Genomic DNA, 23,966 nt, shown 5'->3' on the forward strand with positions numbered 1-23,966 from the left:
ACATCGACTTCAATGCTGACTGGCAACTCATGCAACACTGCTAGTACCATGGTACCAAACTATATCGGTCTCTGCCGTTCCTTTGGGTTCATCTAATGTGTGTGTGTGTGTGGGGGGGGGGGGGAAGCTTGCTACACGGGCAACAGTTTGCTCTCCATATCGTCCTGCCCAGGCTTGCAAATCCAGAGAGCTTGGACATGGTCCATGCATGGTCAACTCTGACTGATGGAGGCCCTCACCTCACCAAGAAGTAATCACCCCCCCTTGAAAGTTTTCATGTTTTACTGTTTTACAGCATTGAAGCACAGTGGATACAATTTGGATTTTTTTGACACTGATCAATAGAAATACTCTTTTTTTTGACACTGATCAATAGAAATAGAAAACAGATCTCTACAAAGTGATCTAAATTAGTTACAAATATATAAACACAAAATAATTGATTGCATTAGTATTCACTCCTTTCAAGCCAGTATTTAGTAGATGCACCTTTGGCTGCAATTACAGCCTTGAGTCTATGTAGAAACATAGAAAATAGGTGCAGGAGTAGGCCATTCGGCCCTTCGAGCCTGCACCGCCATTTATTATGATCATGGCTGATCATCCAACTCAGAACCCCGCCCCAGCCTTCCCTCCATACCCCCTGACCCCCGTAGCCACAAGGGCCATATCTAACTCCCTCTTAAATATAGCCAATGAACTGGCCTCAACTGTTTCCTGTGGCAGAGAATTCCACAGATTCACCACTCTCTGTGTGAAGAAGTTTTTCCTAATCTTGGTCCTAAAAGGCTTCCCCTCTATCCTCAGACTGTGGCCCCTCGTTCTGGACTTCCCCAACATCGGGAACAATCTTCCTGCATCTAGCCTGTCCAATCCCTTTAGGATTTTACACGTTTCAATCAGATCCCCCCTCAATCTTCTAAATTCCAACGAGTACAAGCCCAGTTCATCCAGTCTTTCTTCATATGAAAGTCCTGCCATCCCAGGAATCAATCTGGTGAACCTTCTTTGTACTCCCTCTATGGCAAGGATGTCTTTCCTCAGATTAGGGGACCAAAACTGCACACAATACTCCAGGTGTGGTCTCACCAAGGCCTTGTACAACTGCAGTAGTACCTCCCTGCTCCTGTACTCGAATCCTCTCGCTATAAATGCCAGCATACCATTCGCCTTTTTCACCGCCTGCTGTACCTGCAAGCCCACTTTCAATGACTGGTGTATAATGACAGCCAGGTCTCGTTGCATCTCCCCTTTTCCTAATCGGCCACCATTCAGATAATAATCTGTTTTCCTATTTTTGCCACCAAAGTGGATAACTTCACATTTATCCACATTAAATTGCATCTGCCATGAATTTGCCCATTCACCCAACCTATCCAAGTCACCCTGCATCCTCTTAGCATCCTCCTCACGGCTAACACTGCCACCCAGCTTCGTGTCATCCGCAAACTTGGAGATGCTGCATTTAATTCCCTCATCCAAGTCATTTATATTGTAAAAACTGGGGTCCCAGTACTGAGCCTTGCGGTACCCCACTAATCACCGCCTGCCATTCTGAAAAGGTCCCGTTTATTCCCACTCTTTGCTTCCTGTCTGCTAACCAATTCTCCACCCACACAATACCTTACCCCCAATACCGTGTGCTTTAAGTTTTCAGATAGGTCTCCATCAGCTTTGTACATCTGTACACTCCAATTTTTCCCCATTCTTCTTTATGAAACTGCTCAAGCTCTATCAATTGCATGGGGATCATGAGTAAACAGCCCTTTTCAAGTCCACCCACAAGTTCTCAATTGGATTGCGGTCTGGACTCTGACTTGACCACTCCAGGACATTAACATTTTTTTGCTTTTAAGCCGTTCCTTTGTAGCCTTGGCTTTATGCTTGGGGTCATGGTCTTGCTGGACAAGAAATCTTTTCACAAGTTGCAGTTCTGTTGCAGACTGCATCAGGTTTTCCTCCATAAATTTCCTGTACTTCGCTGCATTCATTTTACCCTCTACCTTCACAAGCCTACCAGGGTCTGCTGCCATGAAGCATCTCCACAGTATAATGCAGCCACCACTATGCTTCACAGTAGGGATGATGTTTTTGATCATGTACGGTGTTTGGCTTATGCCAAGCATTCATTTTAGTCTGACGGCCAAAAAGCTCAATTTTGGTTTCATTGGACCAGAGAACCTTCTTCCAGCTGACTTCAGAGTCCCCCACATGCTTTCTGGCAAACTCTAACTGTGATTTCATGTGAGTTTTTTTTCCCCCAACAGTGGCTATCTGCTTGCCACTCTCCCATAAAGCTGTCACTTGTGATGCACCTGGGCAACAGTTGTTGGATGTGCAGTCTCTCCCATCTCAGCCACTGAAGCTTGTAACTTCTCCAGAGTTACCATAGTTCTCTTGGTGGCCTCCCTCACTAGTTCTCTTCTTGCACAGTCACTCAGTTTTTGAAGACAGGCTGCTCTAGGCAGATTTACAGCTGTTCCATGTTCTTTTATTTCTTGATGATTTACTTAACTGTACTCCAAAGGCTATTCAGTGACTTTGAAATGTTCTTGTACCCATCTCCTGACTTGTGTTTTTCAATAATCTTTTTGCAGAGTTGCTTGGACTGTTCTTTTGTCTTCATGGTGTAGCTTTTGCCAGGGTACCAACTCACCAGCAGTTGGACCTTCGAGATACAGGTGTATTTTTACTGCAATGTTAAGTTGGGCACGTGGCCAAGTGGTTAAGGCGTTCGTCTAGTTATCTCAAGGTCACTAGCTCGAGCCTCAGCTGTGGCAGTGTGTTTGTGCCCTTGAGCAAGGCACTTAATCACACATTGCACTAGTCTGTGCGAGGAGTGGCGCTCCACACAGACTTCCAATCTGCGCCTTGTACGGCAGGAAAATGCCCGACGCAGGCCTCTCATGGTCTGAGCCGACGTTCCCTCCCCTCCTTTACAACAATCAATTGAAACACCTTGATTGCACACAGGTGAACTCCAATTTCTAATGATGTGACTCCTAAAATCAATTGGTTGCACCAGTGATAATTTGGTGAGTGATATTAGACTGGTAAATACTTATACAATCAATTATTTTTGTGTTTTATATTTGTTAACTGATTTAGATCATGTTGTAGTGTTTTCACTTTGACACAAAAAAGTCTTTTTCTGCTGATCAGTGTCAAAAAAGACAAATAAAATCCACTGTGATTTTACTGTAAGACAATAAAACATGAAATCTTCCAAGGGGGGTGGGGGTGAATACTTTTTATAAGCACTGTATGGCTTTTTCAAAAGCTTCACTCTTATTACCTACAAAACACATTATTTGAATGTTCTCAGAAGAGAGTTTTGAAGAATTTATTTCCTTCAACTGCAAAGTCCAAAGCAAATGACCACTTTCACCAACAAACTATTGGCAATTCAATATGCAAGTTATTTACCACGTGTGGCAGAGAGCTAGAATAAATGCATTTTGAAGCTGAGCTTTGTTTCATGAAACTAGGGATTCAGCAGTAAGCTACCAGCAAGGCTGTAAAAATCAGAATCCAAGGAGATGAACATAAAGTCTGACTGAAGAAATGCATGAAGTAGATATATTAGGTATATTGGAGTAGTTGATATTGGGACAGCAATAATCAGAAAATGGCAGGGACTGGCTAAAGATTGAGAATTGAAGCTAAACATTAGAGACAGCAAGAAGAATGGAATTACAAAATTCTTTAACATACCACAGTGATATTTGTGATAGCATTCTAAAGATAAAGTACTATATCAACTACATTTCAAACATTATATGCTGCAATTCTTAATAAAACACCACCTACTGGTTTTATTTTGCACATATACAGACAAAAAGTAAAATTATAATGTTCTTAGATATTTGAACATGATATTTAATCAGTATTCTGAACAGGGAATATCTTAATGGAATATCAGCTCATACACTAATTTCAAAATACTTAACATATTAATTGATCTGTCTGCAACTTTATACAGAGAAAAGATCGAATAGAACATTGAGATGAAGGGTATTTAAAAGATGGGACATAATTTTGAGTAGATATAATTGTTTATTTTTGAAGTTGGGGTTTCAGTCTTATGCGGATATCATAAATACAATTTAAGCAGTAAAATGGGACTGTAAAATGTAACATGAATGCTGAAAACTAGCTATTTGGACATAGGAAATTTCACTGTAGTTGAAGCTAAAGAGCTGGGATGTGCAAAATATATAACACGACTGGCTGTAGTGATTATAGCGTGGAATATTTACATAGACATTTTTCATTATAAATACTGACATAATTTAGAAACATGAGACAGAAATTCTGCAGATACTGGAAATCCAAAGCAACGTACAGAAAATGCTGGAGGAACTCAGCAGGTCAGGCAGCACCCATGGAAATGAACAAACAGTCAACATTTTGGGCCAAGACCCTTCTTCAGGACTGGAAGGTAAGGGGAAAGATGCCAGAATAAAAAGGTCAGGGAGAGGAAGGATGATAGCTGGAAGGTGATAGGTGAACCAGGTGGATAGGAAGGTTAAAGGGCTGTAGAAGGATTCTGATAGGAGAGGAGAGTGGACCATAGGAGAAAGGAAGGAGGAGAGGCACCGGGGGAGGTGATAGGCAGGTGACAAGAAGACGTAAAATGCCAAAGTGGGGAATAGAAGAAGGGGAAGGGGAGGGAAAAATTGATTACCAGAAGGAGAAATCGATATTCATGCCATCAGGTTGAAGACTATCCAGACGAAAGACAAGGTGTTGCTCCTCCACCTGAGGATGGCTTCATCACAGCAGAATAGGACACCTTGGACCAACATGTCGGATTGGGAATGGGAATTAAAACATTTGGCCACAGGGAAGGTCTGATTTTGGTGGATTCAATTAAGGTGTTCGACAAAGCAGTTTCCCAATTTACGACGGGTCTCACCAATGCAGAGGAGGTTGCATTGGGAGCACTGGACACAGATTTGCAGGTGAGATGTTGCCTCACTTGGAAGGAGTGTTTGGGGCCCTGATGGAAGTGAAGTAGGAGGAGAACGGGCATGTGTCGCATTTTGGCCACTTCTGAGAATAAGGGAGGGAGGGATAGAAAACAGAATCATGAAGGGAGCAATGGCTGCAGAAAGCAGGGAGAAGGAGCAGGTAAAGATGGTTTGGTGGTAGGATCCCTTTGGAATGGTCAAAGTTGCAGAGAATGTGTTGGATGCAGAGTCTAATGGGGTTGTAGGTAAGGACAAGAAGAACTTTGCCACTGTTCAGGCAGCAAGAAGATGAGTAAAAATGTTGATACAAATGTGACTGAGACAAATACATAACACTGTAAAATTTTGTTGACATACTACTCGATCTTCCATAGCCCTGAAGTGAACATCCACAAGTCATAAAGAGGGAAAACATTAAATACGAAGGTAAGTTAGCCAGTAATATTAAAGAGGCTATCAAGAGTTTCTTTAGATATATAAAGAGTAAAAGAGAGGCAAGAGTAGATATCTGACAGCAGGAAAATGATGCTGGAGAGGTAGTATTGAAGGACAAGGAAGTAACAGAACTGAGTAAGTATTTTGCATCAGCTTTCATTGTGGAAGACATGAGCAGTAAGCCGGAAGTTTGAGAGTGTCAGGGGGCAAAAGTAAGTGAAGTTGACATTACTAGGGAGAAGGTGCTTGGGAAACAGAAAGGTCTGAGCATAGATAAATCACCTGGACCAGGTGCATTCAGCCCCGGAGTTCTGAAAGAGGTGGCTGAAGGGATTGTGGAGGCATTAATAATGATTTTCCAAGACTCAATAGATTCCAGTATGGTTCCAGAGGACTGGAGAATTGCAAATGTTATTCCACTCTTCAAGAAGGGAGAGAGACAGAATAAGGGAATATATAGGCCAGTTAGTCTGACTTCAGTGGTTGGAAAGTGATCAACTTTTAAGAATGTGGCTTTGGGATACCTGGAGGCACATGATAAAATAGGATATGGTTTCCTCAAGAGAAAATCTTGCCTGACAAATCTGTTGGAATTCTTTGAAGAAATAACAAGCAGGATAAACAAAGGAGAATTGGTCGATGTTGTGTACTTGCATTCTCAGAAGGCCTTTGACAAGCTGCCACACACAAGGCTACTTGTCAAAGAGCCCATGGTATTAGAGGAAAGATACTAACATAGATACAGCATTGGCTGATTGGCAGGAGGCAAAGAATGGGAATAAAAAGAGCCTTTTCTGGTTGGCTGCTGATGACTAGTGGCGTTCCACTGGGGTCTGTATTGGGACTGTTTCTTTTAATGTCATATGTTATTCATGTGAATAATGGAACTGATGGCTTTGTTGCCAAGTTTGCAGATGCTGCGAAGCTTGGTGGAGGGGCAGGTATAATGTTGCGGAAGCAGGGAGGCTGGAGTAGGAGAAGAGAATGGGCAACGAGGTGGCAAAGGGAATATGGTGTTGGGAAGTGTATGGTCATGCACTTTGGTAGAAGAAATGAAAGTGCAGACTACTTTCTAAATGGAGATAAAATTTAAAAGTATAAGGTGCAAAGGGACATAGGAGTCCTCATGCAGGATTCGCTAAAGGTTAATTTGAAGGCTGAGTGGTGGTGTGAAAGGCAAATGCAATGCTAGCATTCATGTCAAGAGAACTAGAATATAAAAGCAAGGATGTAATGTTGAGACTTTTTAAAGCACTGGTGAGGCCTCACTTGGAGTACTGCTCACCTATTGAACCTTATCCAAGATGTGCTGACATGGGAAAAATTTAAAGAAGGTTCATGAAAATGATTCCAGGATTGAAAGGCTTATCATATGTGGAGCGCTTGATGGCTGTACTCACTGAAATTCAGAAGACTTGCGGGGGGGGGGGGGGTGGTGGATCTCATTGGACCCTATCGAATGTTGAAAGGCTTTGATGGAATGGATGTGGAGAAGATGTTTCCTATGGTGGGAGAGTCTAGGATTAGGAGGTACAGCCTTAGAACAGAGGGACACCCATTTAGAAAGGAGATGAGAGGAATTTCTTTAGCCAGAGAGTGGTGGATCTGTGGAATTTGTTGCTACAGGTGGCTGTGGAGGCCATGTCATTGGGTATACTTAAGGCAGACGTTGATAGATTCTTGATTAGTGAGGGCATGAAGGGTTACAGGGAGAAGACAAAAGATTGGGGCTGAGAGGGAAATAGATCAACCATGACGAAATGGTGGAGCAGACTCGATGGGCTAAATGGCTTAATTCTTCCCTTATATCGTATGGTCTATCTAACCAAGAATAATCTCCAGATAAAAGAAAGCTTTTATCTTGTTGTAATGGATATTTAAAGCAAACAATGCACATACAATTCAATTCTCATTTTAGAAGCAGAGATTTTGTTCTGTGATATCATCTTTCACTTCATAAGGTAATTTATTACTAAATAGCAAAACCCTTGCAAAAGGTGTCCTCCTACAGTACAAAACAAAGAGTGGGAGTGACAAAACTGTAGTTGAAGCACCTTCAATTACTCCAAAAGACTGAGGTTTGGTAAAATACTGAAAGGCTTTTATTCGCTGTACAATCCGACCTCCACAGTGAGTGTCTGCCCCCGGACTGAGGGGGAGGGGCAAGGCGAACACATTTATACAGGACTCTGTGGGAGGAGCCACAGGGGCAGTCAGCAGAGGGGTGTGTCCAGACAGGTAACCCAGTTACAACATATATACATGATTTACCACATTCACCACTCCTTTTTTAAAAAGAGTCCCGTGGGGTGAAGTGACTGACAATTATTTACAAGAAGTATATTTACAGGTTAAGTCTATCAGGCGGTCGAGTCCGTCTCTGTGACCTACGTAGCACCGGCGGTGATTGCACCGGCGATGGTGGTTGTGCTGGCTCCGGCCTGACTTCAGGTGCCAGCATGTTAAGCGTCGGTAATCCCTCATGCGTGTGCATCACGCCTGGTATGGGAGTGTCGTGTGGTGTCTGTATAGGGTTTGGGGTGCACGGTGTCTCGTAGGTACCTACATTGGTGGGTACGGGGTCAATAGTCACCACGGAGTGTTCAGGGTAGGGGCCCAGAGCTCCTGCGGGCGCCAGGTTGCGGATGGAGACCGTGTCCTCCCGCCCATCAGGTAAAACCACGTAGGCATACTGGGGGCTCGCATGAAGTAAGTGGACCCTCTCGACTATCGCGGAGTATTTATTGCTCCTCGCATGTTTCTGGAGCAGCACTGGCCCCGGGGACGTCAGCCAAGATGGTAGGGTGGTTCCAGTGGTCGATTTTCTGGGAAAAGAAAAGAGCCGCTCATGAGGGGTGGCACTGGTGGCTGTGCATAACAGGGAGCGGATGGAGTGGAGTGCCTCGGGAAGGACCTCCTGCCAGCGGGAGATCAGCAGTCCCTTTGACCTGAGGGCTAAGAGTGTGGCTTTCCACACTGTGCCATTCTCCTTCTCTACCTGTCCATTCCCCCAGGGATTATAGTTCGTGGTCTTACTGGTTGCAATTCCCCTAGCCAGTAGATATTGGCGCAGCTCGTCACTCATAAACGAGGACCCTCTGTCACTGTGGATATGGCATGGGTATCCGAACAGAGTGAAGAGCTTGCGCAGGGCTTTTATAATTGATGTGGTAGTGGTGTCGGGGCAGGGGATGGCGAAGGGGAACCGCGAGTGCTCGTCAATTATGTTAAGAAAGTACACATTGCGGTCGGTGGAGGGAAGGGGGCCCTTAAAGTCAACACTCAGTCGCTCAAATGGGCGGGTGGCCTTGATGAGTGGTGCCTTTTCGGGTCGGTAGAAGTGCGGTTTGCACTCTGCGCAGACTTGGCAGTCCCTGGTCATCATCCTGATCTCCTCAAGGGAGTAAGGCAGGTTCCGGGCTTTCACCAAGTGGAAAAGCCGGGTGACTCCCGGGTGGCAAAGGTCTACATGTAGGGCGTATAGCCGGTCGATCTGCGCGCTGGCGCATGTTCCCCGGGATAGGGCACCGGAGGGCTCGTTGAGCTTCCCAGGCCTGTACATGATGTTGGGTGGGATGGGCAGGTCGGTGTGTGTGTGTGGTCAATAGCGGGGTACGTGACATATCTCTACAAAACAGGGGATTTATGACAGTAATTGGTGGGAGGGGCCCATCATACTTCATTGTCACGCTTTTCAGGTGGCTCTAGAAGTCCAACCCCTACAGCACACAGGGGCACACAGTTGAGGCAAGACCAGTAACGTAAAGTCCCGATATTCTGTGCCCTGCACCACTAGTGTCGCTACACAACCCCCCCCCCGGATGTCTGTTGTATGCGACCTGGAGGCCATGGTGACCCTCCGACCTACCAGCCGTATCATGAGTCCACAATGCTGCACCGTGGCCGGGTGGATAAAACTCTCCGTGCTGCCTGTGTCAAACAGGCAGCTTGTCCTGTGCTCCTCCACCAGGATGTCCATCATTGACCTTGCAAGCTGGTGGGGAGCGCTTTGGTCGAGGGTCACGGAAGCCAGGGTGGGGTTGCTGGCTTGGTCCGGCATGGTGGGGTGCCCCGTGAGCACCCGTTGGTCGTAGGCGGTGGGAGATGGCGCCGACCAAGATGGCCGCCCCCATGTCTCGCATGTGGTGGTGGCGTGCAGGGAAGATGGCGGCACGCAAGATGGCGACCCCGTCTCGCACGTAGTGGCAGTGTGCAGGAAGATGGCGGCCCCCATGTCTCGCACGTGGTGGCAGTGTGCAGGGAAGATGGCGACCCCCACGTCTCGCACGCGGCGCTGCTCGATCCCGCTCGCGGTTTTGACTTACAGACCTTGGCGAAGTGGCCTTTCTTTCCGCAGCTGGAGCAGGTAGCTTGTCGGGCCGCGCAGCGTTTCCAGGGGTGCTTCTCCAGTCCGCAGAAGTAGCACTTCGCGGACTCACGACTGGCAGCAGCCGAGGTCAATTCGCCGGCAGGTTGCGGGGTCTGCGGCACCCACGAGGCCATCGGGGGATCGCGTGCCTGGAGAGCCTCGGAGTTATGCAGAGCGGCCTCCAACGTATCAGCTAGCTCCATCGCCGAATTTAGGGTAAGATCGGCTTTTTCCAGCAGCCGCTGGCGCACGTACACTGACCTGGTCCCTGTGACGAAGGCGTCTCTCACTAGGAGTTCTGCATGCTGCGCCGCTGTCAGCTCCTGGCAATTGCAGGCCCGCACGAGTGTCTGTAGGGCCTGGACAAACTCAGCACTCGATTCCCCGGGGCGTTGTTGCCGTGTCGCTAAACAGTGCTGAGCATAGACGCCGTTTATCGGCCGCAGGTATTGTCTTTTGAGTGCGTTCATCGCGCCGGCGTAGTTCGGCTGGTCTCTGATCAGCGAATAGACCCGTGGACTGACCCTGGAGAGTAGAACTCTGCGCTTCGCTACGGGGTCGGTCGCTTTAATCTCCTCTAGATACGCTTGGAATCAGGCCAGCCAGAGTTCAAAAGCGTTTCCAGCTTCAGGTGTTTGTGGATTGAGGTCTAATTTTTCTAGTTTCAGGGATTGTTCCATGTTTTAAAACGTACAGCGAATAAAATTGAAGTGCCTTCAATTACTCCAAAAGACTGAGGTTTGGTAAAATATTGAAAGGCTTTTATTCGCTGTACAATATGACCTCCACAGTGAGTGTCTGCCCCCGGAGTGAGGGGGAGGGGCAAGGTGAACACATTTATACAGGACTCCGTGGGAGGAACCACAGGGGCAGTCAGCAGAGGGGTGTGTCCAGACAGGTAACCCAGTTACAACATATATACATGGTTTACCACAGTAGTGCAATAGAAAAATTAATAGCTGGGGGCTATAATTATTCTGGAATAAAATTACAATCACTATAATAAGTGTAGTTAACGTAAAGTCATGGGAATAGATATTTTGGACATATTATAGATTAAGAATTAAATATATTCTCTGTACCTGATATGTGCTCGAACCTTAAACCCCCTAAAACAGCTCTGGATTTTTACAGCAGCACAATGTTCTCTCAGTCGGTTTTCTTCTGCAATCCTGAAATATTTTTTTTATTTGATTAAAGACATTTAAAACAGTTAGAAAGAACCCTACTGCCAGTTTTAAAAGCTTAAAGAACATATCTTTATTAAAAATAACCTTCTGTTACAAGTAAGAACATGATTTTTAAAGCTAATTTAAAAAAATGCAACACAGATGGGATATATATTCAATGTGTATTTTTCTACCCCCTAACGTAAAAAGAATATTTTGAGAACTCTCATGCAAACTCTCTCCAAGTATATTCCACAGAAAACGTAGGAGTGGGTTACTATGTTGTCTCTGATAAATGTTGGACATGCATGTGAAGTAGCTGTTCATGGATCACAACTCCTTACAAGGACAATGCATGGTCATACTGTCATTTCTTGAGGTCTTGCATTTTGTATGATACAAAAAGGTGAAACAAAATCACAAGTTGGTAATGTGCAAGAACATGGTACCAGTGTGATGCAAATGGAACGAGGAAAAGTATGCACACCACTTTACATCAGACAGGAAAAGAACCTATCTTTGGCCATTTTCTACACCATAAAAAGCACCTTTTATTGCATCAATGTAGTTCACATCTCAGACAGCAAAATCATAGGAATTATTTTGTTTAGCCAAAGGCAATTTAATTAAAGGTTGTAAACAGGTGTCATGACAATTCTGGATATTCTACTTTACACATTACTAAGCTGACAATCATCACTGATTCAAATGAGAACAGACCATAAGTAGTTATAAACTCTCAGAAGGATGTCAGATAGAAGTTCTAATGTTTTATTCTACCACTGACACAATTTCCATTAAATCTTGATATCTGGCTTAATATTTTTTATCTAGAATTTTCTCAAAGTTATAGCTACATTAGGATAAAACTCTTCAAAAGTATTAATTGGTAAATTGGTTTATTATTGTCTCATGTACCAAGTACAGTTGAAAAACATTGTTTTGCATGTCATACGTACATATAATTTCATTACAACATTGAGGTAGTAACGAGTAAAGATAACACAACATAGACTAAAGTTACAGAGAAAGTGCAAAGCAGGCAGACAAGTATTACTCAATAAGTTGATTAAATGAATCATATATAAAAGAAACTCAAACGTATTGAAACACACAAATGATCGGGCATAGTCTATAAACAGAATGAATTATTTCAAATTAGGTCTGTAAACTTTTCCCAGTTTGGCTCTGACAAAAAAAAAGTTATAATATGATTTTGTTCTTATCACAGCAGAAGGTCTAAGCTGCTGAATGTTTTAGTTTTAGCAGTTTTATTTTGGATTCGCAGCATCATGATACTCTGTAATTTAAATATAAAAATTATGATTCTAGTTGTTCCCTTGCTGGGAACATGGAGTTAAAGCAGCGTTAAGCCAAAGCAAGGAGGGTTGCAAACATACAGTCAGCCTGTGCTGATATTACTGTTCTCAGCAGCGGTCAGAGCAGGAATACTACAAGCTACCTCTTGATTTGGCTTTAGTTAGGACAACATAGAAGACTGAAAGGAGAATTGATAGAGGTATACTAAATTATGAAGGGTATAGAGGTAAGAAGGCCTTTTTCCCTGAGTGAGGTTGGGTGGGACTACAACTAGAGGTCATCGGTTAAAGGTGACAGGTGAAAAAGTTAAAAGGGAACATGAGAAGAAACTTCTTCACTCAGAGGGTCATGAGAGTGCTGGTAGCTTGCTCCACACAAGTGCTGCATGGAAACTTGATTTCAAGGTTTAAGAGAAGTTTGGATAGGTACATGCATGGTAGGGGTATGGAGGGGCATGGTCCTGGTGCAGGACAATGGGAGTAGGCTGTTTAAATGGTTTGGCATGTATTTTAAATCAGGGTTCCCCAACCTTTTTTGCACCGCGGACCAGTTTAATATTGACAATATTCTTGTGGACCAGCCGACCTGGCGGGGGCGGGGGGGGTGTTCAAGTAGGGTTAAACTCACCTCAACATGACTTTTACAGTTAGGGTTGCCAACTTTCTCACTCCAAAATAAGGGACAAAAGTAGCAGTCAAATACAGGATGTTTGTGTTTACCTCATGAAAGACTACCATGACCTGAAGCCTTGCATGGGCACCTGTGTGCGCATGCGCGCCGATCTTTTTCCCCACAAATCGGTTTTGGCTTAATCTTCCCGACTACACTGTACATACATTAGAAGGCAAGACCATAGATCTGTGCCTGGAAAGTCTTCACTCTCCAGGACGCAGGCCTGGGAAAGGTTGTATAGAAGACAGGCAGTTGCCTATGCTGCAAGTCTCCCCTCTCCACGACACCAATGTTGTCCAAGGGAAGGGCAAGGGCCGATACAGCTTGGCACCAGTGTCATCGCAGAGCACTGTGTGGTTAAGTGCCTTGCTCAAGGACACAACACGCTGCCTTGTCTGGGGCTCGAACTCACGGCCTTCAGGTCACTAGTCCAATGCCTTAACCACTTGGCCATGTGCCCACATGTACATACATTATTTCTACTTTATATAGGCTGTGTATTTATCATATCATTCCTGCTTTTACTATATGTTAGTGTTATTTTAGGTTTTATATGTTATTTGGTAGGTTATTTTTTGGATCTGGGAATGCTCAAAAATATTTCCCATATAAATTAATGGTAATTGCTTCTGCGCTTTATGCCATTTCAGTATGAAAGGTTTCATAAGAATGCTCTACCTTAGCGGGGGGAAATACAGGACAAGGGCAGTCCTGTATGGGACAAACCAATTTAGCCCAATATACGGGATGTCCTGGCAAATACAGGACAGTTGGCAACCCTATGTTCAAATTCAACAGTGCCTGACAGGGAATGAAGAAAGGTGCAGCTGACTCATTTCGTTTCCTCGCAGCCCGGTAGCACACGCTTTGCAGCCTGGTATTGGATCGCGGCCCGGTGGTTGGTGACCACTGTTTTAGATGGACCAAAGGGGTAGTTTCTGTGCGTACTTTTTAGGACTCTATTTCTATGATTATTGTAAGGAGTTATAATACTTTAGCTGTATCTCTCTTAGCTCCTATCTTAAAAATATTCTGGTCATTTTATGTGTGCATGTAATTCTAAATTCTCAGTTCATATAAGACAGCAAAACTTTTTCCAACCAGTGCTTAGTATACATTCAAGAGGCTCAACTTGTATCAAGCGGAAATGAGAAATAACAGAATTTTAAAAATATATAAATCATGAGACGGGTCAGACTACATCAGACTGAACTAGTTAATACCTCAAGTCACATCAGCCAACTAGATGCAAGAAAACATTTAAAATATGAGTAAGTGCTTGTATTTCATCTGATAACAATCTGAGAAAGTAGGGGAGGAAATTATCTTTTCTTATTATAAAATTGATGAATTTGATGTAATCAGGTTTACGTCACTTCTCCACTGAGTGGATAATTGACATACAAATTATTCTGAACCATAAGATGTTTTCTCTGAAAAAGCTATAATTTAAGGCAGTAATGTAGTCATACACAATTATTCACTAGAAAATGAGTTCACAAGATTCATTATGATATTATATGGTAGAACAAAAGACCCCACGAAAAATCCTGGATAATGTTTTTCATCCTCTCCATGCCAAGTTAGCTGAACAGAGGAACACTTACAGTAATAGACTAAGACAACTGTACTGCTTCAAAGAGTGCTATATGAGGTCATTCTTACCCTCTCCATTATGCTCTATAATAAATCAACCCGGAGCCAGGGAAGTGATGACCTCCTCCTGTTAAGACTGTTTGAAGTAACTTTTTAAAAAATTCTCCCTTACTTCTCTTCTAATATTTGTATATCTGTGCATTTGTAATGCTACTGTGACACTGTAACTTCCTTTGGAATCAATAAAGTATCTATCTAGTTATCTATTATATTAACAATAAATATCTAGACACTAATACCTAGTAACTAAATTTCTAGATAACTTATACATACTTCACATTCTGGGACTTCGAGATCTTGGACAGAAGTTTATACTTAACATAGACCATCCATCCATCCTATGCGACAGGACTTGCTAAACTGGGTTCAGGCAGCCCTTATCATAAGACCATAGACCATAAGACATAGGGGCAGAATTTTTGCCAATCAGCCCATTGTAACTGCTCCACATCCAGCCTGGGAGATATATCATCCCTCTCAAACCCAGTCTCCTGTCCTCTCGCCGTAATCTTTGACGCTCGGACTAATCAAGAACCTATCAAGCTCCGTTTTAAATATACTAAACGACTTTGCCTCTACGGCCGTTTGTGACAATGAATTCCAGAGATTCTGGGTGAAGGATTTCCTTCCCATTTCTGTTCTAAATGGACATCCTTCTATCTTATAAATATAAAGTATATTTATTTTTTTCATCGATTTCAAAAATGAGTTTCCACAGTGTTTATAAAAAGCCGCTGTTTTTATTTTTTTAACGATTTCAGTTCAGAGAATGCAAAACAATTGCCATAATTTTCTTAACAGCACCGAAGACGCTACATTTTTCTCCTGGAATCCATTCTATGGGGGTAAACTTGCTACTTATCTAGCAATTGTCCGTACCTACCAATTCCTACCAAAATATTCGTTCTCCAGCCCCACCAGAAGCTCCCGCAGCCTGACCAAAGTTGCCATCTTCCCCTTGTAGTTGTATTGCGTTTCCATGGGGACCAGAGAAGTCACCTACATCGTGGCAGACGTAGGGCTCACTTCTCATGTGAATCCACGGGAGAACTCAGATGCAGCGGAATAAAAACACCACAGAACTCGGGGCCGCTGTCATTCTGGGAAAATGAAACCCGTTTCTAAGCAGGCTGCGCATCTGAGCGTCTTGCGATATGAGGAGAGCGAAGTTTTAAATGGTCCGGGCCTGCTTCCGGTGCACGATTGGGTTTTCCCATGTTCCCTTGCGCCGGTCGGGTCTGGTTGTGCCTACAGCGTGTTGAAGGCGAACATTTCAAAGTTGTTTACTGGAACCACGTAAGGCTCATGACAGTCGCCTTTGATGTCTAGTGCGGCAGACAGAGTCTGCATGATCTTGACTGACTGGTAAGTAGATGTTGTGGGGGACGTTGAGTTGAAAGCGGTGGGTTGTGCAGCTCATCATTCCTTTTATTTGTGATCCGCTTGACCAAGTGGCACTGGGCAGGGAGGAAGGCCCGCTGTCCCTGCCGGGTGTTGCATACAAGTCGCTTCCATCAAAAGGTCTCAGGCAGAAACAGAATTAATTTTGGAAAGTGAAATCGTTTTTTAAAAAAATGTTACTTCCGTGTAAAACGTGAACGCTGCTACCATGACATTAAGTGTTTGAGTGACCATGTTGATTTCAACAAAATGTTGATACTTAAAATAATAAACAAAATGTTAGACATATTCAACAACACCATTGAAAAAGAAATCAAAGTTCACCAGTTTCCAAACTAATCATCTGTTGCCTGTTTTGAGAAAATTATATTTTGTAGCGAATATTTTATTACATCGTGTCTTGCAGCCATTTAGAAAAGGATTACGATTTCTCAGTCAATTCCTCAGGGTTGAGTATGATTTACTTCCATTCCAACGCTGAGGTAGCTGGAATGCATAGATTCTGTGACATATGGGACAGGAGATGGTTGATACCCAGGCTGGTGGATGGGTATTTGGGGAGGTGATACACTTCTTTTGCCTTTCATGTACATCAGGAGTTGACATGCCTGGCAGCATGAGAAATCTCCATCAGCACAGGTGCACCACAAAGCTGAGTGCTTCACCCCCTGCTCTACTCGCTTTACACTTAAACACAGCTCCAACGCCATATTCAAGTTTGCTGACAATTTCGCTATCGTAGGCTGAATTAAAGGTGGTGATGAATTAGCATACAGGAGGGAGATTGAAAATCTGGCTGTGTGGTGCCATAACAACAACCTTCAATGTCAGCAAAACCAAGGAGCTGATTATTGACTTAATGAGTAGGAAATTGGAGGTCCATGAGCTAACCATCATCAGGGGATCAGAAGCGAAGAGGGTCAGCAGCTTTAAATTTCTGGTGTTATAATTTCAGTGGGACCTGTCCTAGGCCCAGCACACAAGTGCAATTATGAAGAAAGCATGGCAGCACCTCCACTTCCTTAGGAGTTTGCGAAGTTTCGACATGACATCTAAAACTCTGACAAACTTCTAAAGATGTGCGGTGGAGAGTGTATTGACTGGTTGCATCATGGCCTGGTACAGAAGCACCAATACCCTTGAACGGAAAGTCCTCCAAAAAGTAGATATAGCTCAATCCCTCAGAATCAGGTTTAATATCACCAGCATGTTGTGAAATTTGCTACTTAGGGGCAACAGTACATTGCAATACATGATAAGTATAGAAAACAATTAATTGCAAAAATATCTATGTATATTAAATAGTTAAATTAAGTGTAGTAGTGCAAAAACAAAAATATTTTTTTTTAAAAGTGAGGTAATGTTCATGGGTTCAATCATGAGTAAAGCTCTCCACACCATTGAGCAGATTTACATGAAATGCTGTCACAGGAAAGCAGCATCAATCATCAGGGAACTCCCCCCACCCAAGACAGGCTCTCTTCTCACTGCTGCCATCAGAAAATAGGTACAGGAGTGCTGGGACCCACACCACCAGTTTCAGGAACAGTTACTACCCCTTAACTATCTGGCTCTTGTACCAGAGAGGATAATTTCACTCAACTTCACTTGCCCCTTCATTAAAATGTTCTCACAACCAATGGACTCACTTTCCAAGATATCTTATTTTCAGCTGTTCCTTTTCTCAGATGGCCAAAAGTTGTGCTGCCAGACTGATGGAGGCAGTGCATTTCATCATCAGTTTCTGCCCATATTGACAGCAGGTGCATTCTGTTGTCAGTACCTGCCTATGTTCAGAGAGAGTGGCATTCCAACATTGATGACTGTCTCTATTGACTGGGAGTGGACAGTCAGAGGGCGTTTTTGTACATTGGCAGTGGACCTTTTGTTTTGCAGAAGCTAAGTGGAAGGCTAATCTTTTCCTATGCTTCAGCAAAGGGATGGTCATGCCCACAGAAAAGTACATATGCATACTGCTATGTTGAGGCTGGAATAATTTCAGTTCTGAAATAGACCAATGCTTTTCAAAATGTTACCTGCATATTTGCTAGCTCCAGTGGGACTTTTTGTTGGAGGTGAAGCACAGCATTGCAATGAGAAGTATTGAAGCAGTGATGCAGCTTTGCTAACCGTAATGTTTCAGTCTATGTTGTTGCATTGTGTTTCGGTCAATACTGAACAATTAATTAAAATAATGAAAATTTATGAAAACTTTTTGTGGCATATTGATGACTCCATTGGTGTTGCCTCCTGTACTTGTGTAGAAGTTGACAGTTTCATTACTTTTGCACTCTGCTCTCAACTTCATGATTAGTCTCCTTCTCTGCCCTTCCTTTTTTGATTCACTCTGTTTCCATCTCAGGAAAAGGCTAGCTACTAACATCTATTATGTAGCTACTGACTACTCTTCATCCAGTGCTTCCTCCTGTAAAAACTATTCCATTCTTCCAGTTCTACTGTCTTATTATATTGACTCAAATGATGAATATTTCCAGGCAGGTGCTTCTGAAGTGCCTGCCTTCTTCCCGAACCGTGGCTTTCCTTTGATTGTTAACAAAGTCCCTGACTGCATCTCATCCATTTCCCAGTCCTTGCTATCACCCTTTCTCTTCTAGGACAAAATAAGGAAAGAGTTCCCTAGTTCTCTCTTCCAACCTACCAGCCTCACGTTTAGCATGTTATTCTCTACAGTTTTCACTACCTTCAGAAAGATTCCACCACCTGAACACATCTCCCTTCTCAGCATTTCACAGGGTCTATTTTTGTGAATCCTGGCCCACTCTGCCACCAACTGCGCCCCTTCCACAGCCCTTTCCTTTGCATCTACAGGTGATGCCATAGTTTACTGTCACCTCATCCCTTTCCACTCCCTCTTCAGGTGAAGCAGCAACTCATGTTCACTTCATTCAGTTTAGTCTACTGTTTGTGTTTTCATCTACTTTGAAGAAAGCAAACATAGATTGGGTGTCCACTTTGCAGAACACCTGCATTCAATCTGCAGGGATGACTTTGAGCTTCCTATTTTCTGTCACTTTCACTCTTCATTCCACTCCCACTGTGACCTATCAACCTAAATAAGTATGTCACCACTGTCATGGACTTAATTGTTGTTGTTGTTCGTCCATCGTCGTCGATGAAGATCGCGACACCATTATGATGATGATGGTGTCGAGACTAGCGCTTGATTTGGATTTAAGTGAGGGAGAGTTGCGCAGCTTTAGCCTCACTCTCTCTCTCTTCCCAATTCCCATCTGGATCTAGTGGCCTAACAAGAGTCGAGACGGCTGGGGATGGGACGAGGCGCAGTGGATGACCAGGACGTCTTCTGTGTCTTGTTGTGCTCTACACATTCCACAGCGCTTGCAGAGACCGCCTTCTTGACCGTTGGACCTTCCATTGGTCTCGCCCACTCAATCCATCGGAGTCTGTCTTCACATGCTGGGATAGACATCTCCCTATCTCACCGAGGGTTTGAGACCCATCGGCTGCCCTCACCTGGTTTAAATGGCTTGTCAAAGCTGTTGCCCGGGGTGTGGCCGCTGTCGCATGCAACCAGCTACGGGGAGCCACAGGTGAGAGCTGAGTGCCAGGTGGGGACCAAAGGTGGACAAATCACCTGAAAAGGATGCAACATGTTCCCCCACCAGAGGTGCTACCCCTCCCTGACACCCCATATACCCCTGGACTTAATTAGCAAGTGGGTTGAGGACTATATATCAAAGAGGACGATCTGGATGTTTCCAAACGGGATATCATAGATTTACTGGGAGATCCAATCTCTGCTCCACTCAAAGCTTGCAGCGGAATTTGGACCAGCTGGAGGATTAGGCTGAAAAATGGCAGATGAAATTTAATTTAGACAAGTGTGAGGTATTGAACTTTGGTAGGACATGTGCAGTGAACAGCAGGGCACTGAGGAGTGCGGTAGGACAGAGGGATCTGAGAATACAGTTCCCGATTCCTTGAATTCCGCTCAAGATGGGGCCTGCGTACAGCACTTCTTCAATCACCATCTTCTGAATAGATCATGAACCAAAATATTTCACTTCTTTTAGAAGGGTCTCGGCCTGAAACGTCGACTGCACCTCTTCCTATAGATGCTGCTTGGCTTGCTGCGTTCACCAGCAACTTTGATGTATGTTGCTTGAATTTCCAGCATCTGCAGAATTCCTGTTGTTCACTTCTTTTATGTTTGTTTTTTTGTTCTGAATGTGATTTTGAAACTGTTGGAGCCTGTGATTTGCAGTTTGGAAATCGTTTGGGTGTTTCAGTGCTCTGCAGTCTCCAAGAGGATTCCGGGAGGCAGAGGTAGCATGCGAAAAGGCTGTGAGCTGGTGTTCAACTCTATTTTAGGTGCATGGATAGGAGGGATATGGGAGACTTTGGTCCAGGTGTAGGTTGATGGGACTTGGCAGAATAATAGTTTGGCATGGAGTAGATGGGTTGAAGGGCCTGTTTTTCTGGCGTAGTGATCTATGACTCCATGACCCTATGTTGAAGCCTGGGACTGCAGTGTTCAAAACCACATGACCCTGGCCTTTACAAGAAATTGAGATATGACCTCCAAAAAACTATTAGGAATGCCAAGAGTTAGTACCAGTCCAAAATAGAGTCCCAGACCAGCCGTCAGATGAGGCATACCTTACATACTCTAATGATCTACTAAACAAGTCAGGCAGCATTGCCAACAACAGCTCATCCCTTCCCGCTGAGGTTAATACATTCTACACACATTTTGAACAGAAGGGGTTGAAATGTTACCATTCACCTAGACAGCCCTCCCTGCATCTGAACCCACAGTCCAATTGCAGATGCGACATCAGTAGAGTGAATCTGTGCCCCAGACGGTGCCACGGGCCATGTCCTTAGATCTTGTGCAGGTCAGCAGGTAGGGGTATTTGCAGATATTCTTAACTTCAATCTGTGGTTACACCTGGTTTAAGAAGACCACTATCACCCCAGCACCAAAGGGAAAGATGGTAATATGCCTTAATGACTACTGCCTGGTAGCTCTGACGTCCACCATCATGAAGTGCTTTGAGAAATGTGCATTAAGTCCATCCTCCAAGACTACCTTGACCCACCAATATTCAGAATAGGTCCAACCATATTGACACCACAACCAGGTAAGCTCTCTAGTCGTTTGACTTAAGAAGGCTGAAGAAATTTGGCATATCCGTTTTGACCCTCACCAGTTCTTATCCATGCACAATAGAAGGCAGCCGATCTAGATGCATCACGGCTTGGTATGGCAACTACTCTGTTCATGATGACAAAAGACAGCAGAGTTCTGGACATAGCTCAGCACATCACAAAAAACAGCTTCCCCTCCATGAACTGTCTATACCTCTCACCGCTTTGTCTCACTGCCTTGGTAAAACAACCAGCATAACCAGAGACCCCACTCACCCCAGACATTCTCTGTTCTCTGCTCTCCATTGGGCAGAAGATAAAAAGCGTAAAAGCATATACCACCAAGCTCAAGGACAGCTTCAACTTGCTGTCTGTCATAAGACTTTTGAATGTTTCCCTGATATGATAAAATACACTCTTGGTCTCAGAATCTTCCTTGTTATGACCTTGCATGTTATTGTCTACCTGCACTGCACTTTCTTTATAACTGTAATACTTCGTTATCTGTTTCCCTTGTACTAGATTGATGCACTGTTGTATTAAATTGGCCTGTTGGAATGATATGCAAGGCAAGCTTTTCACTGTACCTCGGTACATTTGGTAGAAATAAACCAATTAATTAATTTATCACTCTGGTCTCCTGTACTGTTACAGTGAGAACTAATGCAAGCTTGAGGGACAACATGTCATCTTTCATCTTGGCATGTTTCAGCCATCTTAGCTTGATATTGACTTCCACAACTTGAGGTAACTTGATTTTACTATTTGTATCAGTTACTGGCACAGCTTGTTTGTGTTTTCCCCCCAACATGGCCAGCCTGACCTGTTGTGCTCATTTTCCTGGACCTATTATATTATTTTGTCCATATCTTCCCTCTCCAGTGGTTCCCATTCATTCATTGATCAGATAGCATTGTTTACAGTTTGTCTGATAAAAGGTCTTTGACCTGAAATATTTTTTGTTCTTTCTCTTCCCACAGATGTGGCCTAGCTTGCTGAGTGTTTCCAGGATTTTCTGCTTTTATTTTGATTAAAATAAATCAAAATATTTATTTTGATTTATTTTAATCAATCAAATCCATTACATGATAGATCTGCTGAGCAATTCTTTCTTCAGCAGTTTGAACGGGGCACGACTGCGCAAGCGCGTAGAGGTTGGCCAGTGAGAACAGCAGGAAGAATTTTAAAAGAAGACAGATTTACGGAGCAGGTGACAGAGTAGTGGGAGACAGAGTAAGAAGGGTTTAGCTCAACGGGGCTTAGGCGATAAGGGGTCGAGGCCAGGTAGGTTATCTGTTTAAAATAAAGACAGAAAGTATATGTGTGAGGCTGGTTTTCTGTGCTTGGTGTCAGATGTGGGAGGTCCTGGAGACTCCCGGCCTCCCGGATGACCACATCTGCACCAGATGTGTCAAGCTTCAGCTCCTTAGGGACCGCTTTAGAGAACTGGAGATGCAGCTTGATGACCTTCATCTGGTCAGAGAGAGTGACGAGGTGATAGAGAGGAGCTATAGGCAGGTAGTCACCCCAGGACCACAGGGGACAGAGAAGTGGGTAACAGTCAGGAGAGGGAAGGACAAGAAGAAGGTGCTAGAGAGCACCTCAGTGCCTCTCCCCCTTAACAATAAGTACTCCTGCTTGAGTACTGTTGGGGGGCACAACCTACCTGGAGGAAGCAATGGCAGCCGTCCCTCTAGCACAGAGTCTGGCCCTGTGGCTCAGAAAGGTAGGGAAAGGAAGAGGATGGTAGCAGTGATAGGGGACTCTATAGTTAGGGGGTCAGATAGGTGTTTCTGTGGATGCAGGAAAGAAATGCGGATGGCAGTTTGCCTCCCAGGTGCCAGGTCCGGAATGTTTCCGATCGCGTCCACGATATCTTGAAGTGGGAAGGAGAATGGTCAGAGGTCGTGGTACATATTGGTACCAATGACATAGGTAGGAAAAGGGAGGAGGTTCTGAAAACAGACTACAGGGAGTTAGGAAAGAAGTTGAGAAGCAGGACCTCAAAGGTAGTAATTTCAGGATTACTGCCTGTGCCATGTGACAGTGAGTATAGGAATAGGTGGAGGGTAAATGTGTGGCTGAGGGATTGGAGCATGGGGCAGGGATTCAGATTTCTGTATCATTGGGACCTCTTCTGGGCCAGGTATGACCTGTACGAAAAGGACGGGTTGCACTTGAATCTGAGGGGGACCAATATCCGAGCGGGAAGGTTTGCTAAGGCTATTGGGGAGAGTTTAAACTAGAATTGCTGGGGGGTGGGAACAGAACTAAAGTGACAGAAGAAAGGGAGGTTGACTCACAAATAGAGAAAGCTTGGAGACCGTGCGAAATGGAGAATAGGCTGGTGAAAGAGAAGGGACACGATCAGACTGATGTTTTGAGATGTGTCTATTTTAATGCGAGGAGTATTATGAATTTGGCTCATAAATAGAGAAAACTTGTAGGCAGTGTGAGAGGGAGAATACGCAGGTGATAGAGAAGGGATGCGCTCAGACTGATAGTTTGAGATGTGTCTATTTTAATGCAAGGAGTATTATGAGCAAAGTAGTTGAGCTTAGACCGTGGATCAGCACTTGGAGCTATGATGTTGTGGCCATTAACTTGGATGGTGCAGGGGCAGGAATGGCTAATTCAAGTGCCAGGCTTTAGATGTTTCAGAAAGGACAGGGAGGGAGGCAAAAGAGGTGGGGGCAATGCACTGTTGATCAGAGATAGTGTCACGGCTGCAGAAAAGGAGGAAGTCATGGAGGGGTTGTGGTTAGAAGTTAGGAATAGGAAGGGGTCAATAACTCTACTGACGGTGGAAAAGTGTCAGGAACCGGAGGAAATAGCGGA

The 23,966-nt window shown here is 44.1% G+C and overlaps 2 protein-coding genes across 3 annotated transcripts in view; one reads left to right on the top strand and one right to left on the bottom strand.

The window, feature by feature from the left end:
* spata17 (spermatogenesis associated 17) overlaps window positions 1-15,745 on the bottom strand; it is a 306,947-nt gene extending 291,202 nt beyond the window's left edge. Inside the window, exons 1-2 of the mRNA XM_063057259.1 lie at window positions 15,478-15,745; window positions 10,860-10,949 (exon numbers count right to left, since the gene is read on the bottom strand). Of these exons, the coding sequence (XP_062913329.1) occupies window positions 10,860-10,949; window positions 15,478-15,575 (188 nt within the window). The 5' untranslated portion in view covers window positions 15,576-15,745. The remainder of the gene's footprint in view (window positions 1-10,859; window positions 10,950-15,477) is intronic.
* Window positions 15,746-15,824: 79 nt separating this feature from the next.
* gpatch2 (G patch domain containing 2) overlaps window positions 15,825-23,966 on the top strand; it is a 300,732-nt gene continuing 292,590 nt past the window's right edge. For both annotated transcript variants that reach the window (XM_063055750.1, XM_063055751.1), the window contains exon 1: window positions 15,825-15,959. In XM_063055750.1, the coding sequence (XP_062911820.1) occupies window positions 15,916-15,959 (44 nt within the window). In that variant the 5' untranslated portion in view covers window positions 15,825-15,915. The remainder of the gene's footprint in view (window positions 15,960-23,966) is intronic.

The sequence above is a fragment of the Mobula hypostoma genome, chromosome 8 (assembly GCF_963921235.1).
Source record: "Mobula hypostoma chromosome 8, sMobHyp1.1, whole genome shotgun sequence".
In the NCBI taxonomy this organism is placed as follows: Eukaryota; Metazoa; Chordata; class Chondrichthyes; order Myliobatiformes; family Myliobatidae; genus Mobula; species Mobula hypostoma.